Raw genomic sequence first — 16,266 nt, 5'->3', positions numbered from 1 at the left:
ATTTTACCCTGTTACAACATACCCTGATAGCCAGCGCTTTCTCAGTAAGTGTTGACTCCCAGCAGTTACGGTTAAGTTATACATCAAGTTGGCGGTAATTCTTCACTCAACAACAGTTGTAAGCAAATTGACAGAAATCTACGGCCGCAACTTGAATACAAGTTAACAATCAAACTTGTAGTTAAATTTCCTTTCAACTTTACTACAATTTGAAGAAAATACTTGTACAGCAAGTTTTGACGTCTATTTGCAGAGTAAGTTATAGGTAACTAATAGGTAATCGCTCGCTTTGCCAACTCTTTCCGTCAAGTTTGCTTCAAATTGTGGACGTAGATTGACAGTAAGTTATAGGTAAGGTGGCTATCAGGGTAAATACCCAGTTAGCACAAGCGAAACGAAGTTCACGTTAACCTACGGCCGGAATTTGACGTAAAGTTTACGCTAACAGTAGAGCAACACTTATACTTATAACTGTTGACGTGAAGTTAACGTTAACTTTCTGCAACTTTGCGTTAACTTTGAGCAAGCCTTAATGAAAATTTCGGCAATAGATTTACACTAACTTGATGCGTAAGTTAAAGTCAATTTATGAGAAACTGTTGCAAATGCAGAGATTGACGCGAAGTTAACGTAAAGTTGACGTAAACCATTGAACATCAACTTAGTTGATGGTCAACCTGTGCTAACTGGGTACTAAAAATTTTTTACTGTGATATAATTACTATTAATATTTATCAATATGATTATTTAAAGTTATAATAAAAATTATTCTGTTATTTTCATAACACTAATTATTTTTTTTTAATATCATTACTTAAATAATAATTTTAAATTGTATTTTTTCTTGACTGGACCCCTGGACCCCTGGACCCCTTCCATGATTACCTACGATGCTATTGCATTAAAAGATTCGCGAATTTTCGGCTTGGCAGGAGAAAAAATAGTATGTGTGACACGGGACGAAAGTACTACATCCTCATCTGCGTGTTTGCCACCCTCGTCTTCGGCTCGGGTGGTAATCACACACGCGGGACAGAATGTAGTACTTTCGTCCCTTGTGGCACAATATACTATAGTACATTCAGTAACCCATTATTTTTAGCTCTTTTCATCAACGCCTGAAAAATGATAAAAGTAAATATTAATTTCAAGTTCTTACACTTTACATGAAAGTCAATTGTTATTATAATTATTTATCCAATGTATTTACTAATCAGATTTGTTTTACTATGTGGTTATTATGTTTCACTTTCAGTGGCTATTCAATGAGGGATATTTACTTAAAATAAATTATTGAAGCTTATATATCCCTATTTCACTTGATTATTGTAAAATTATTTTTATGGTAGTAAAAGCCTTTCAGAAAGTTTTAATTGTTTACAATATATGAAAAAAAAAACTTTTAATTTACTTTATTACAAAAAAAATGAATAGATTTTCTTTCAACTAGGATAAGTTCACCTTTTTTATGAAGCAATATTTAAAGTAGTTATTTAAGCTTCATTTTTATTGTTTTTAGAGTGTAAATATTTAGTAGATAATATATAGAACTACTATAGTGGACAAAATTATAAATATCGATGGTAAGTTTAATACATAATATTATATATCCCTAATTAGTATTTTCTAGTAGCTAGGCTAGTCTGTTATACAATATAATATTAATTGCAAAATTATTACAATAATAATTAATTTTAGTATTTTGTAAAGTAAATTAAATTAAATTAATGCATTGATACGTTAGGTCACGTTAGGTGCACGTTATGCACGTTAGGTCAATCTACCTAACGTGCTCACCTGTACAAAATGAATATAGCAACCCTTCAAAATGGCGTTTGGATACCGTCTTCGAAATACACTCCTTAAACCGACTTCAAAATCAGTAGTGACAGATAAAACTTGTAGGTGTGGTGCTACTTGCTTAAAATGATTCACTACTGAATAGTAACAGGGTTTACTTTTACGGAACATGAAACTCCAAGCCACTGGAAGAACCTAAAAATTGTCAGTATTAAAAAAAATCAACAAAATTTAGGAAAAAAATACTTACTGCATCATCAAAAGACGCCATTATGGTAAAAAACTGATAAATTTTTGAAGTTATACTTCTTTAGGCGCGTTATGAAAAATTGATGAGAGTGAAATTTTACGATGCGCGCGCACACCGTGACACAAAATTAACAGAAATGAAGTTGCCCACTAAATCGCTCATTAAGTTGAGGAAAAAATGCTACCAACAAAACAGAAATAGAACCTCTATTAGTGGCGCATGTTGGCACGCACGCCGCTTGTGTTCACTGTGTATTTATATTTATATTATTTATCCACATGCTTTGAGTTTCTACATTTAAAACACGTGTTATAATCAGAAGTGATTTGAATTAAATATTTAAATCAATACTAATTAATATTAGAAAATATTTGTGAAAAAACTGTGCTCATCAACCTTCCTAAGTGCTCCAATACAATTTAGATTAACTCTATCTGTATGTATTATTTAGTAATATAAATGACAAAATTATTATTTAATATAATTCTTACTAAATATTATTAAATTATTAACGTTAAATATTTATTATTAATTATTTAATATTTAAAAAAAAAAAGAAATAAATTTAATAAAACATTAAGTGAAAAATTTGTGATAAAAAATTAAAATTGAACATCAAATTTAAATATTAATTTCTAATATTTATTATTAAATTGAGTGAATAATATAATAAAATAATTAATAATTAATAATAATAAACATAATTTAAAAACAACATTCGAATAATAATAAATATTTATTTAATTAATTTTTCAAATGTAAACTGAACTTTATTGACTATAATAACTCCTTTTCCAGTCTTGGATTATTTTATTGTAATTAATTATTTGCATACAATCAAAAACTATTTTTTTTTAAATGTTAAAAGTATTAAAAAACTATTAAAATTATTATGCCAAAGAAGTATAACTTCTTACACGTGTACATAAGTACACGCACCCTTTTTTTTTTTTTGTACGGCTTTCTTGGGCACACTTTATATGTTGCATCGACATAAAGATTTACTCTAATAAAATTTTGCAGCAAAGTCGCATCTATAAATATTGTAGCTACTGATCCATCGGTTCCATTTATATTAACAGCACTTATATTGCTTGAATTAGAAATAAAACAAGATCTCCATCGCGGTGAGTTTAACAGCCGAACGTATTCTTCCATTGTGGTCGGTACTGGAGGACAATAGCTTCTGCGCCATCCTTGCATTGTTCTCGTAATGCTAATGTATGGGACTAATGCAGATGCTCGTGAATGTCTGTAAAAATAAAATTATTAGTATTAGATATCTGACAATTTTTTTAGATTTTAATAACGATTGAATTCTGAAAAAAATTTTATAAAAAATGTCCACGTATAGAAATTAAAAAAAAATTATACGTAAGGTAAAAGCCCCAATTATTGACAGGAGTCTAAATATTGACACCTTAAATTATTTTTAAATATATTTAATCATCTGTAATAAGAATAACTATCGTATAAATTTTTATTAAATTCTAATTAATTAAAAAATTGAAAAAAATTACTGTCAGTTCAAAATATTAAATATTAATTATTAAAAAAAAAAATAACGTTAGCACCAGTTCATCAAACCAGTTTACGAACGTTTATTTTCTTAACAACTTTGATTAAAAAACCATTTTTTTAAATACCAAGTTTAAATTAATTTCTTCATCTTATTATGATCTTTCTTTTTTTTTTAAATAACAACCCGGGAAAAAATGATCAGACCTGACCATGCCTGTTCATGTATGATCAGGCCTGAAATTAGACCTGATCATGCCTGTTCATGTATGACCAGGCCTGAAGTTATACATGATCATGCCTGATCAGTTCTGTTCATGCCTGCTCATATCTGGAGTACTAAATACGCTCAGGCCTGATCAGGCCTGTCCATGCCTGACCAGACCTATCCATGCCTGCTCATGTCTGTTCATGTCTAAAGTGTTAAATACGTTCAGGCCTGTCCATGCCTGATCAGACCTCTCCATGCCTGATCATGTCTGAAGTGTTAAATACGCTCAGGCCTGTTCATACCTGTTCATGTCTATTCATGTCTGACCATGCCTGTTTATGACTGTTCCTCTCTGACTATAGTCAGAGATATGATAAAAATTTTTTCTTTGACAAAAAATTTTTGGTCATCACAAAAAGTGCAAAATTATTTTTAACATTACGTTTATTTAAATAATTTTGAAATAAAAAATTTATTACATTTTCTATGGGATGTTATGGTCTGCTCTGCTCCTGCCTAATATGAAAATCATTACTTATTATATTATTTAAATAAATGTGATATTATAATGAGATTCGGTTACATAAATAAATTAGGACTATCAAAATATATTATAAAACCAATTTTAACATTATATTTATCATAAACTTATTCGATACTCTATGTACTTCATAGAATTGTTACATCTAATATAGCAGCACAGAAGGCGGGAAATTCAAGGCAAACGGATAACACCAGAGTTAAACAGCATTGAGCATGGTTGGTAGTTGGATGGTTGACCGCTGGTGTTACATCCTTACAATAATATGTAATTATTTTTTTTTTTATTTTATTTTATTATAGAGAATTGCGTATGACTCTATCAAGTACTACAACCATAAAATTAAGCAAAATAATTAATTAAAAATAGTAATGGGTTTTCAGACCTGACCATGTCTGATCAGGTCTGATCATTTTTTCCCGGGAATATATGAAAAATTTATAAAATTTAATAATCAAAATTAATTGTATGCTTTCTGATATTTAAATAATGGGTGTCAATAACTAGTTGATAATTTTTAAGTGTCAATCTCATATTGACAGCCATTCGACAGCGCTACGATGCCTTTTTTTTACTTTTTCCTAAAAAATTTACTGTAAGAGTTTGAACTATTCTGATTAAATAAATTATTTTTAAATCAATTTTTATATTTTTAAAAGTAATTAATAATTTATGGAAATTATTATTAATAAACTTTGATAAAATTGATTACTTAATTTAATTATTTAGTTTAATTATTTTAAATTAATTAGTAAATATCTGTGATTGTCATTTTAAAAAAAGAAATTGATTAGCAAAAACATTACTTAGGACATTACCACAAACAAAATTCAACGATATTGATACTTGATATTGCTTAAAAAAAATGAAATCATAATTTTGTCTCTTATAGTGTCAATAATTGGAGCTTTTACCTTATCTATTATAAATTTAATGAAATATTGTTTTTCATCATAGTTTATTTATTATAAAAAAATTGTGTAAGCTCTCAGGTGTCTGCTGACCAGTATTATTTATGAAACTGAAATTGACAAGCACAACAATTCCTTACACTTTTATGTCAATTAAATTATTATGAAAAACAATTCATTTCAAAAATTCCACATGTGTAAATTAAAAAAAAAAGTAAAAGTACGAATTTTTTTAAATATTCTTTTTTCGTAATTAATTTGCTCCGAAAATTTAAACAACTAACATATGTTAGCTAATTTCAGTATCATTATTATTAATGCTTTTGAAACCTGAAAATTATCTGAACAATTGAAAATTTTTTTATTATCTGTGATAAAAAAAATTATACCTAATACTAATTTCGTTGTAAATAAGGCGTAAATCACGTGTAGAGGAGGTTACTGAATGATAAAGTTGATATTTAAAGTTGTAAATCAGTTCAGTATCATAATTTTGACCATGATTATGATCTTTTGTCAGAGAAACAACTGGGGATTCACGATTCTTCACTCCTCGAGCTGAACATCTCTGTCGACTCTTTTCATGGCATTCAAGGTATCTATTAAAATAATTAAATTATTAAAATATTTATTTTAAAAAACTACAATCGATATGTAATTATTATAAAATATAAGAAAATAAATTTTACTTACATATTATTATCTGAAACACCTACTTGTGAATAACAATATCCATTATAAAAAATTGGCGTCGTTTTATTTTTATTTCTACCAAATTGAAACATATTTTTTTTTTTTTTTTTGATAATTAACTGTAACAACACAGTGATAAATTTAATTAATTGAATATATTTAAAATTATTTACGAAACCCTTAAAATCAATATCGTCTACTATCTTTAATTTTTTCTACATGCATAAATATGTAAATCAATCCTAAACTTTATTCATGAAAATGACATCTAAATTTTTGGTTAAGAAAATTATATATATATATATATATATATATATATATAATATAATAAAGTGTGTATTTTTACAACAAACACTCTTAATCCACACGTGTGTCGCTAATTAGCGTCTAAGTGAAGCTTAACAGAGAAACAAAAACCTACCGGCATTTGTTTCGTTCGCTACATTCTTGCTAACCGCGTTCACTAAGCATCATAGTTATAATTGATTATAATAAAGACTAATTTTATTTTATTTGTGCATAAAATTTCAAAAAGCTTGACAAGAAAAATAAATAATTAAAGTTATATTCAAAAACATATTGTTTTAATTTTCATACCTAAAAAAAATGGCCCAGCCCATACAAAGAATAAGGATCGGTCGATCATTGGACGATGATAGGCATCCGATCCTTGATAATCGGCCGAGAATCGGATTTTTCATTGGGCCAAGGCTGGCTGGGTATCGAATGTTAACATCGTCCCAAGACTGGCGACTAAGCATAGGCCGAGCATAGTAACCGAGCATCGGCTGATCATCGGCTGAGCATATTCAAACGGAAAAATAATTTTTAAATCAGGCTGAAGTATCGCGAAATTATTGATTTTTTCCAATCGTATTGTTATGTAGATTTTTAATTTCGTCCCCAGGTTGCACAGAAGCGGCGAGCTTATCGATGTTCCTTGAAAAAAATTTTAAGATTAAAATGCGATGGGAATCGAACCTGGTCCGTCTGCGTGGAAGTCTCGAACATTACCAACTGCGCTGCATGCCGTAGTTAACAGAAAGAATTTAGTTTAGTTATTTAAATGATCAACAAGTATTTTATTCCAATGCATACCAATAATTCGCTTTATAGGTACTTTATTTTCTCAATTTTTATGAGTAATTAATGAATAACTAATTGAAAAATTTTCTCTAATAAAAACGGTAAATTTATCACCTAACTTATTCGTTTGAAAATGTTTGTTATCTCCCATATATATTCAATAACGCCAGTAAATAAAATTTAAGAAACAGCTGATGTGATATTTAGAGGAGATGCATAGCAGAAAATTTATCATATCGGCCAAGCAACGTCTGATGACCATTTGTCGTTGCTATGAGCTTAGTAGAGCGGTCGATGATGAGCCATCCATAGGCTGATCATAAGGCGCTGATCCTTGTCCAAGCATTAATAGCCTAGCCTCGAACGATACTCCATACACAGTAAAAAATTTACGTCATTGCGTCAAAAAATTTAATGTAAAAAATTTTTGTGTTAAATATTTAACACTTTTATGTTTAAATTTAACAATTATTATGTTAAATCAACACAAAAAAGTGTTAAATATTGAACATAAAAATTTTTAACACAAAATTTTTTGACGCAATGACGCAAAATTTTTTACTGTGTATGGGTATGAGTTCTTAACTTGAAAAGTAATTCAGTCAATATATTTGTTAATAAAAATAAAATTTTTGTAATTTACATACATTTTTTGCATTAATTTTCTATAAGTTCTGCAAGAAGTAAATTCATCATATCATCGGCCAAGGATAGACTGATGATCGTATGTCGTTAGTAAGAGCATCGATCGGTGGCCAATGGTGTACCAGCCATAGGGCGATGATAGAGTACCGATGCTCGGCCTAGCATAAGTAGCCTAGTCTTGGCCAATCATCGGTTTTTTTCGAGCATCGGTGACTTCGTATGGGAGGTAATCCATGAGAATGGTCATTCTTATTTTGTTGAAAGGATTTTGCATGGACGAAGGTAAAAATTAAAAATTTATTTAATTAATATTTGTCAGATAATTACAATGTGTTTTATGACACTAAAGTTAGCAGACGTCTAAAAATTTTTGATTTTTTTTATTAATTAAATTACAACTAAAAAGATATTTCTAAAAAATTGCACTTATAGTTTTTCAAGTTTTTTACATGTGACAATTTTTTTTTTAATTGTTTAATTGAAATTTTTTGAATAAAAAATTTCTAAAATTTTGAAATGTCGGCTTACTTCATTTTCATTGTGTTTTACAATTAAAAAAAAAAAATTTTTTTTCGGTTGTGATTAAATTTATAAAATAATTTTAAAAATTGTTCCACGCCTGCTAATTTTAGTACTTTTAAATTATACACTAGTCACAAAAATTAAGGGATATAAAAAAAATTCCAAATTTTTTGGTGATTTTCAGCGAGCTGTAACTCCGAGGAAAATGATCGCACAGAAAAAAAAAAAAAAGCAAATTGTAGCTCCAAATGTCTAGTTTTTAGATATGATCATGAAAATTTTTGTCATCGTCAGGTCTGGAGAAATCCTAAGAAAACTACTGAAAAAAATTTTTCGAAATTTTTTTCGTCTTAAAAAGGTCTACGGGCTTCAAAAAAATTTTTTCGATTGTTTCGTTTAAAAGCTCTTTTAGTAAATTTAATACCCTTTAATTTGACGTAATCAAAAAGCCTGTACGATAATTTGCCGCGGAGTTATCGTCAATCAAAGCAAAAAGTTTTTTTGAATTTGGAAATCAATAACTCTGGAAATAATGACCGTATAGGAAATCGAAGGAGGGTTTTGAAAACTACACAATATTCTCTATAAGAAAACGTAAACCGCTTTTGAAGAAAAAATTTTTTTTGAATTGAAAACTCGGACTGAAAAAAAGACAAAAATTCGCATAATTAAGGATATTTGGATAACTTGGTATAACTTTGGATAAAATGGATGAACGAAGGATATCGTTGGTAATTTTTTAACTTCAAAGTGTCCCCTAAAATCCCTAAGAAATTCAAAGCGCTGCGATTTTTTGTTCATAGTGCCCAGAAGCTTCAAATTCTGTGTTTTCGCAAAAATCACCATTATGAGCAATTTTGTGATTTTTATTCATTTTTCCATTGAAAAAATTTTTTTTTTCAAAATTCTTTATTTTTTCGATCAAAGAGATTGATTTTTCAAGAAATTTGAAAAAAAAAAAAAAAAATTTTCAATTTTTTTCGAAAATTTTTTCGAAATTTTTTTATCAAAAATTTTTTTTTTTAATTTTTTTTTTTATCGTCTTCAGAATGCTTCACTATTGTCAAAAAAAATTAACTCAATTTTTTCTGTCCGCTACAACTGCCTTAGTTTTAAATCTCATTTTAAAAATTCAATAAAAACAAATTGATATACCCCCCGCGGAGTTCGGCTTTTCCTCACACAAAACTTGAATTTTACGTTTTCTTTTTAGCCTAAATTCCTTACGTGAATTTTATGTAAGCTTTTCTTTGATAAGCACCTTTTGATATGCCTCGTCGACATTTAGCTGCCACAGATGTGGCTCGCATTGTTATCCTCCTTCAAGAGGGCTACAGTCAGGTGGAAGTAGCAGCTTCTATGGGAGTGAGCCAGTCCGTTATCAGTCGGGCCTATGCCCGATTTAACGCGACTCAAAGTTACGATCGTCGTCCGGGTCAAGGTAGACTACGAATCACTACCGAGCGTGATGATCGAGCTATCATTCGAGAAGCTCGTCGAAACCCTACTGCGCATGCCCACACGATCGCTCATCAATTTCGCAATCGTCGACAACGTCCTCCTCAACAACACATATCGGCATCGACGGTTCGAAATCGCTTTCGAGAGCAAGGACTACGCGCTAGACGCGCAAATCGCGTGCCTATGCTCACTCCACGACATCGCCGAGCCCGATTGGCCTATGCTCATGATCATCACCATTGGGGTCGTAGACAGTGGACCAGTGTATTATGGACTGACGAATCTCGATTTTGTCTTCATGGCAGCGATAGACGATCTCTCGTTTGGCGCCGTCGTGGAGAACGAGATCGGGATGGTTTTACGAGACCAGTTACAGCTTTCAATGGTGGATCAGTCATGGTGTGGGCAGGCGTGTCCTTCAATACCAGAACCCCGTTGGTCATCGTTCGTGGGACGTTGACTGCCGATAGGTACGTCGACGAAATTCTGGAGCCACACGTCCTGCCTATGCGCACACGCATGGGGGCAAGACGGTTCATTTTGATGCAGGATAATGCTCGTCCTCACACTGCAGTTCGTACGCGAACTTTTCTCCGCGCCAACAACGTAACAACGCTTAATCATCCAGCGATGAGTCCTGATTTGAACCCAATTGAGCATGTTTGGGACATGCTTGGGCGTCGATTGCGGCGAGACTATCCGCAACTGCACAATCTTCATCAGTTGACTCAAGCGTTGTTACGTTGTTGCCGGCGGTAAAACAACAGTCGAAAAAAATTGAGAAAATTTCGAAAAAATTGAAATTTTTTTTTCAAATTTCTTGAAAAATCAATCTCTTTCATCGAAAAAATAAAGAATTTTGAAAAAAAAAATTTTTTTCAATGGAAAAATGAATAAAAATCACAAAATTGCTCATAATGGTGATTTTGGCGAAAACACAGAATTTGAAGCTTCTGGGCACTATGAACAAAAAATCGCAGCGCTTTGAATTTCTTAGGGATTTTAGGGGATACTTTGAAGTTAAAAAATTACCAACGATATCCTTCGTTCATCCATTTTATCCAAAGTTATACCAAGTTATCCAAATATCCTTAATTATGCGAATTTTTGTCTTTTTTCAGTCCGAGTTTTCAATTCAAAAAAATTTTTTCTTCAAAAGCGGTTTACGTTTTCTTATAGAGAATATTGTGTAGTTTTCAAAACCCTCCTTCGATTTCCTATACGGTCATTATTTCCAGAGTTATTGATTTCCAAATTCAAAAAAACTTTTTGCTTTGATTGACGATAACTCCGCGGCAAATTATCGTACAGGCTTTTTGATTACGTCAAATTAAAGGGTATTAAATTTACTAAAAGAGCTTTTAAACGAAACAATCGAAAAATTTTTTGAAGCCCGTAGACCTTTTTAAGACGAAAAAAAATTTCGAAAAATTTTTTTTCAGTAGTTTTCTTAGGATTTCTCCAGACCTGACGATGACAAAAAATTTTCATGATCATATCTAAAAACTAGACACTTGGAGCTACAATTTGCTTTTTTTTTTTTTTCTGTGCGATCATTTTCCTCGGAGTTACAGCTCGCTGAAAATCACCAAAAAATTTGGAATTTTTTTTATATCCCTTAATTTTTGTGACTAGTGTAATAAAGTTAGCCGACGATTTTAATTTTTTCATTTTTTTTTTTAATAATTAGAACAAAAAACATTTTTTAAAAATTGCACTTACAGTTTTTAAAGTGTTTTACAAGTGAAAATTTTTTTTTTTATCATCTTTTCAATAAAAAAGAATTCTAAAAATGTTTAAATGTCAGCTAACTTAATTTTCATTACTTTTAAATGCATTTTTACGATGAAAAATTAAAAATTTGTACGTAAGTAGTAAACTTTGAAATAAAAATTATGAAAGTCTATGGTTCCAGGATTATGATGTGACAATTGTCATTTTTCATATAATTTTTTTTCCCGAACATAATACTTAATAACCATCAACAATTAATTATTTTTTTAATTTTTTATAGTTATTTACATTGCCTCTTACGCTTGAAGGCTCGATGTCCAGCTCGAGAAGTAAAACAAGGGAATGACCCCATTATTCTTACTAAAGACCACTCTCATCAGAGAATTATGCAGCAAAATCGACTTAGACAGAGATTTAAAGTCGAGCTAACGGCATCAGCCCGTCAGTCTTTTTTACCTTTGCTCACAATTTACAATGAGGTGGCTACTAAGTAAGCTGAATTTTTATTTATATTTTGTTTAATTTTATATCTCGTCAAACATGTATAAATATCAGATGCCGTAGAGACCTAGAGCCATGACGGTACTTAAAATAAATTTTTTTTTTTATTTGAATTTTTTTATGCTTAGAAAAATATTTTTTTATATACCTTTATGGCTTTCTGACAACATAGGCCCTTATGGCACCTATAACATCATATTGATAAATTGATTGATTATTCTATTAATTATGTTTTAGTTTTCCGGATTTAGTTGTGGCTAGTGAACCGTTTCAAATCGTACACAGGCTGATGGCCAATTCTCGTCACAGATTTATTCCAGATAATGTGGAGAGTTACGTTGATTTAATTAACACTCTCAATAATCCACATTATCATCGATTACGCGAGTACTACCACGGTTACTCGCTCGACTTTTCAGCCCTGCAGGATGACTCTCTAATTATCGGAGATCCGGAGTTGATTGCAGAGTTTGCGTTTGATACTTTCTTCATTACAACAACTACAAATGTCCTCCCACAAGTGAATAATACGCGTTTAATAAGCAGTATTGTTGCCAAATACGGTAATAATGTAAGTAATTTATATTTTCAGTTCTTATATTGGTTTTAAAGCTTTTAAATTCTATCGGTTTCAAATGATCTTCATTAAAATCTTTCTTTCTTATCTCACCTTCTATTACAGAAATCTATCAACTTTCCTTTTCTTTTCATTTCCCACCATAGGACGACGGTAGTTATACTTTCTTTATATATATTTCTGTTTTTTATTTGATGTGATACATTTCTTAATAATTAATAAATTTATTCATTGCAAAATTGATATTTTACAGGCTTTTCCGGTGATTACCATTTTTTGGAAAGACATGAATGCAGACGTGGTTGTTGAAGTATTGAATCAACTGCGTCAATCATTTTTAGGTGTTGGAAATATTAAACGTATTAATACGGATTTATGCTTCAAAAATTGTTTACGAAGAGCTTTTCCACAAGCTGAAGTTATTAGTACATATGACAGTTTTGCTTGTGTAAGTAGATTTTAACTATTTGTTGATATACTACTGTTTTAATACAATTAAGTAAACTGTATGAATCAAATAATACATTTAACTATTCTTTTTTATAGCATTGACTAGTAGATAATAAAACTTTCATAATATAATTAATATAATTTTCAATACAAAAAAAAAAAACACTGTTCTCTCATGTTCATTCTATCTTAAATTTTTATTTGTAAATTGTTCATAACTTTTTGAAATTATCGACATAGAGTTTTAAATTTTTGGTGGACAATTATCACATAATTGAATTTGTCAACATTCTAAAATATCATTTTTTTACGCATGAACATCCTTAAATTAAATGAAAAAAGTTTTACTTCAATATCGATTTTTTTTTTAGATGATTTATCAGCAAGCAATTGATCATGGTGTCGATTTCCACGACATTAATCAAAAAGAATTTTTTATGAAAATCATGGCGCTTACTCTACTTCCTGAAGATATGGTAGCCGATGGGTTTAATCAGTCGGTCGACGCTTTGAGCCCTTCAAACCGTCTGGCGCTGCAAGCTTTTATTAATTACATCGAAAATAGGTGTATTAATGGAACTAAGTTGATAAATTTCTTTAACTCTCCAGATGCGTTTACTAATGCAGGGATTTTGGCAAAACAAGATCTACAAAACCGTGTAGGAGTTAATCCTACCATTTGGGATTTCATGAGTAAGTTAAAAAAAAAAAAAAAAAAACGAAAAAAAAAAAAAACATTGATCTAGTAGGCTATCTCTGCAATTTTCGAGCTCAAAGAATTCGAAAGATATTTTTAATTTTTTTTTTTGTTCCAGAAAAATATATTTTATACATGAATACCATGAAAGCGGATTTAAATAAGCTCCGGCAGAATCCAACAGCAACAATTAATCGATTTCCTCGAGCTAACAATTCATGTGTAAAAAAAACGTTATTACGCCGATTGTGGACACTGCTGAATCGAGGTGAACTTTCTGCTGATGATTTTTTAGAAAGAACCATGCATCTGCAAGAGGATTACTGCAACGGATTAATTTTCAATGATGAATTAATGCTTGCACAGCAATTAATCATCATCGAAAATGGTAATAATAAACTATTATTCATAAGAGTTAAATTAATTGAGGAGATCTTAGTAAAGTTGATAATAAAAGTATATTGATTTATTATCAACTTCGCTAAGATCTCCTCAATTAATTTTCTATACTATATTATCATTGCCACTAGACTCTCCTTAATTAGTGTTAGTTGATCAACATTGACTTCATCTTCATTAATTGCTGATATTTTATTTCCGTTTCTTTTCATTTTTTTATAGATCTAATTGTGAACGAAGAGGTTCTTGGAATGATGTGCGCTATTTGTAGCTTGAATCCGGTTGAGATTGTTTGTCTTCCCTGTCTACACACTCAAATGTGTGGAGAATGTTCCGAGAACATAAGAAATGCAGCAAGAGATAGGAACATTCAGTGTCCTTTTTGTAATCTGCCTGTCCGATTTGAACAAGGTCTATTTCGGCAAAATTTTGACGGCAGCGTTTTGATGATTTGCGAGCAGTGTAATGTAAGGGAAATATCAATTGTGTGTGTACCGTGCTTACACATTCGTTTTTGTCAGCACTGTTGCGAAGAAATCATTGCAAGCGGTGCTTCAAGATGTCCTGCCTGCGACCACGAAGTGAGATTTGAAAAAGGCTACTTTCCGTAAGAAAATGTAATCAAGTCTGTTATTAAGATTAACCGTTTTTATCATTAACAGTTTTTTAAATTTAATAAAAAAAAATCATAAATTAAATTTTGTCAAATTTAATAATAAATAAATAAAAATTAATATCTATTGAAAAAAAAGTTGAGTATAAAATAAAAAAAAAAAAAGCTTCATAAAATGTTTTCATTAAAAGTGACTTATAATGCTAAAAAAAAAAAGAGAAACAATTATCTGTACTTTATTCAATTTTTAATAAAAAATAATTTTATTGAATGATAATTATTATAATTTCATAACAAACGGTTTGTAATATTAAATAAAAAAGAAAAACAATATCTACTGTGTACTTCATTGATTTTTAATAACAAATAATTTCATTGAATAATAATTTTTTATTAGTGATGATTAATATAATATAATTTTTATAACATTATTTTACTTGCAATAATAAGTTATTATTGTAATATTTTGTATAAATAAATTTTTCAACACTTCAATTATTAGAGCCAAAAACTACGCACTCTCTGTTTCATTTAAAGATTTCTGTTTTACCAATTCAACTGACGTGAAATTTACATTATCAACAGTCATCAGCAATCAATTTTGTCATTAGATTTTCGATCAGTAATACGCATAATTTAAAAATTTTTTCGAACAATATGTCATTTGATTGAAATTTCAATCGTGATGTAATTTTCCGACATTTAATGTCATTAATGGATGATCGTCTCGAAAGATATTAAATTCTACATTCAATTCACTCTAATAGCTATTTTACGGTAAATTTCCTCGCCTTCCTTTCTCAATTTTACTTATATTGTTTTTCGTTCCATATTCCAAAAGAGGACGTTTCTGGCTCCCAGCTTTTGACGTCAAGCAATATGGCGGATCAACGAAAACTTTTCTTGCGGAGAAAATTAATTAACTTTTGAATAATTAAAGATTTATAGCACGTAGGAGTCTACTGATTGACTTGTTTTATCGATTAGTCTTAACTATATACTACTACAAAAGATGTACTCATCTGTCTATTGCAGTTGATTATATATTTACTTAAAACTGCAATTTTGACCGTTTTGTTACAAAAAAATATACTCGCAATTAACTTTTTTGTTGAATTTTTTCGGATCTCGTAGTTTTAGCATATTTTAGATAATTCTGTGAAAGAAATTTCTTCTTAGCGATTTTTACGAAGTAAAATCTTTATTTCGACTGGACTATCTAGAATTTAAGTTGAAAAAAGTACTGTTAAAACAGAATCTGAATTTCCACTAGAGAGTTTACAATCTTGTTATACACTAGTAACAAAAATTAAGGGATATAAAAAAAATTCCAAATTTTTTGGTGATTTTCAGCGAGCTGTAACTCCGAGGAAAATGATCGCACAGAAAAAAAAAAAAGCAAATTGTAGCTCCAAGTGTCTAGTTTTTAGATATGACCATGAAAATTTTTTGTCATCGTCAGGTCTGGAGAAATCCTAAGAAAACTACTGAAAAAAAATTTTTCGAAATTTTTTTTCGTCTTAAAAAAGGTCTACGGGCTTCAAAAAAATTTTTTCGATTGTTTCGTTTAAAAGCTCTTTTAGTAAATTTAATACCCTTTAATTTGACGTAATCAAAAAGCCTGTACGATAATTTGCCGCGGAGTTATCGTCAATCA

At 30.0% G+C, this 16,266-nt stretch overlaps 1 protein-coding gene across 1 annotated transcript; it reads left to right on the top strand.

Moving 5' to 3' along the window:
• Positions 1-1,989: 1,989 nt before the first annotated feature.
• On the top strand, positions 1,990-14,811 carry LOC141532274 (uncharacterized). The gene is made up of 11 exons (XM_074250550.1): positions 1,990-2,486; positions 5,752-5,826; positions 6,540-7,040; positions 7,683-7,937; positions 11,653-11,862; positions 12,111-12,444; positions 12,556-12,603; positions 12,704-12,898; positions 13,272-13,593; positions 13,716-13,985; positions 14,219-14,811. The coding sequence occupies exons 5-11, from the start codon at positions 11,759-11,761 to the stop codon at positions 14,605-14,607; spliced, it is 1,662 nt and encodes a 553-aa protein (XP_074106651.1). The 5' UTR covers positions 1,990-2,486; positions 5,752-5,826; positions 6,540-7,040; positions 7,683-7,937; positions 11,653-11,758; the 3' UTR covers positions 14,608-14,811.
• Positions 14,812-16,266: the final 1,455 nt, after the last annotated feature.

The sequence above is a fragment of the Cotesia typhae genome, unplaced genomic scaffold, assembly GCF_013202065.1.
Source record: "Cotesia typhae breed Kobodo isofemale line unplaced genomic scaffold, CoteBio_Ctyphae contig_59, whole genome shotgun sequence".
Lineage (NCBI taxonomy): Eukaryota > Metazoa > Arthropoda > Insecta > Hymenoptera > Braconidae > Cotesia > Cotesia typhae.
Note: the sequence above shows the minus strand (reverse complement) of the source record. Positions and strands in the feature narration are given on the sequence as shown.

What these genes read in the sequence shown, in the direction of transcription:
- LOC141532274 (XM_074250550.1), top strand. Translation starts at nt 11,759, where the DNA reads ATGCAGCAAAATCGACTTAGACAGAGATTTAAAGTCGAGCTAACGGCA. An exon ending in TTTCCCACCATAGGACGACG is followed by an intron (nt 12,604 to 12,703) that starts GTAGTTATACTT and finishes GATATTTTACAG; the next exon opens with GCTTTTCCGGTGATTACCAT. An exon ending in ATTAATCATCATCGAAAATG is followed by an intron (nt 13,986 to 14,218) that starts GTAATAATAAAC and finishes ATTTTTTTATAG; the next exon opens with ATCTAATTGTGAACGAAGAG.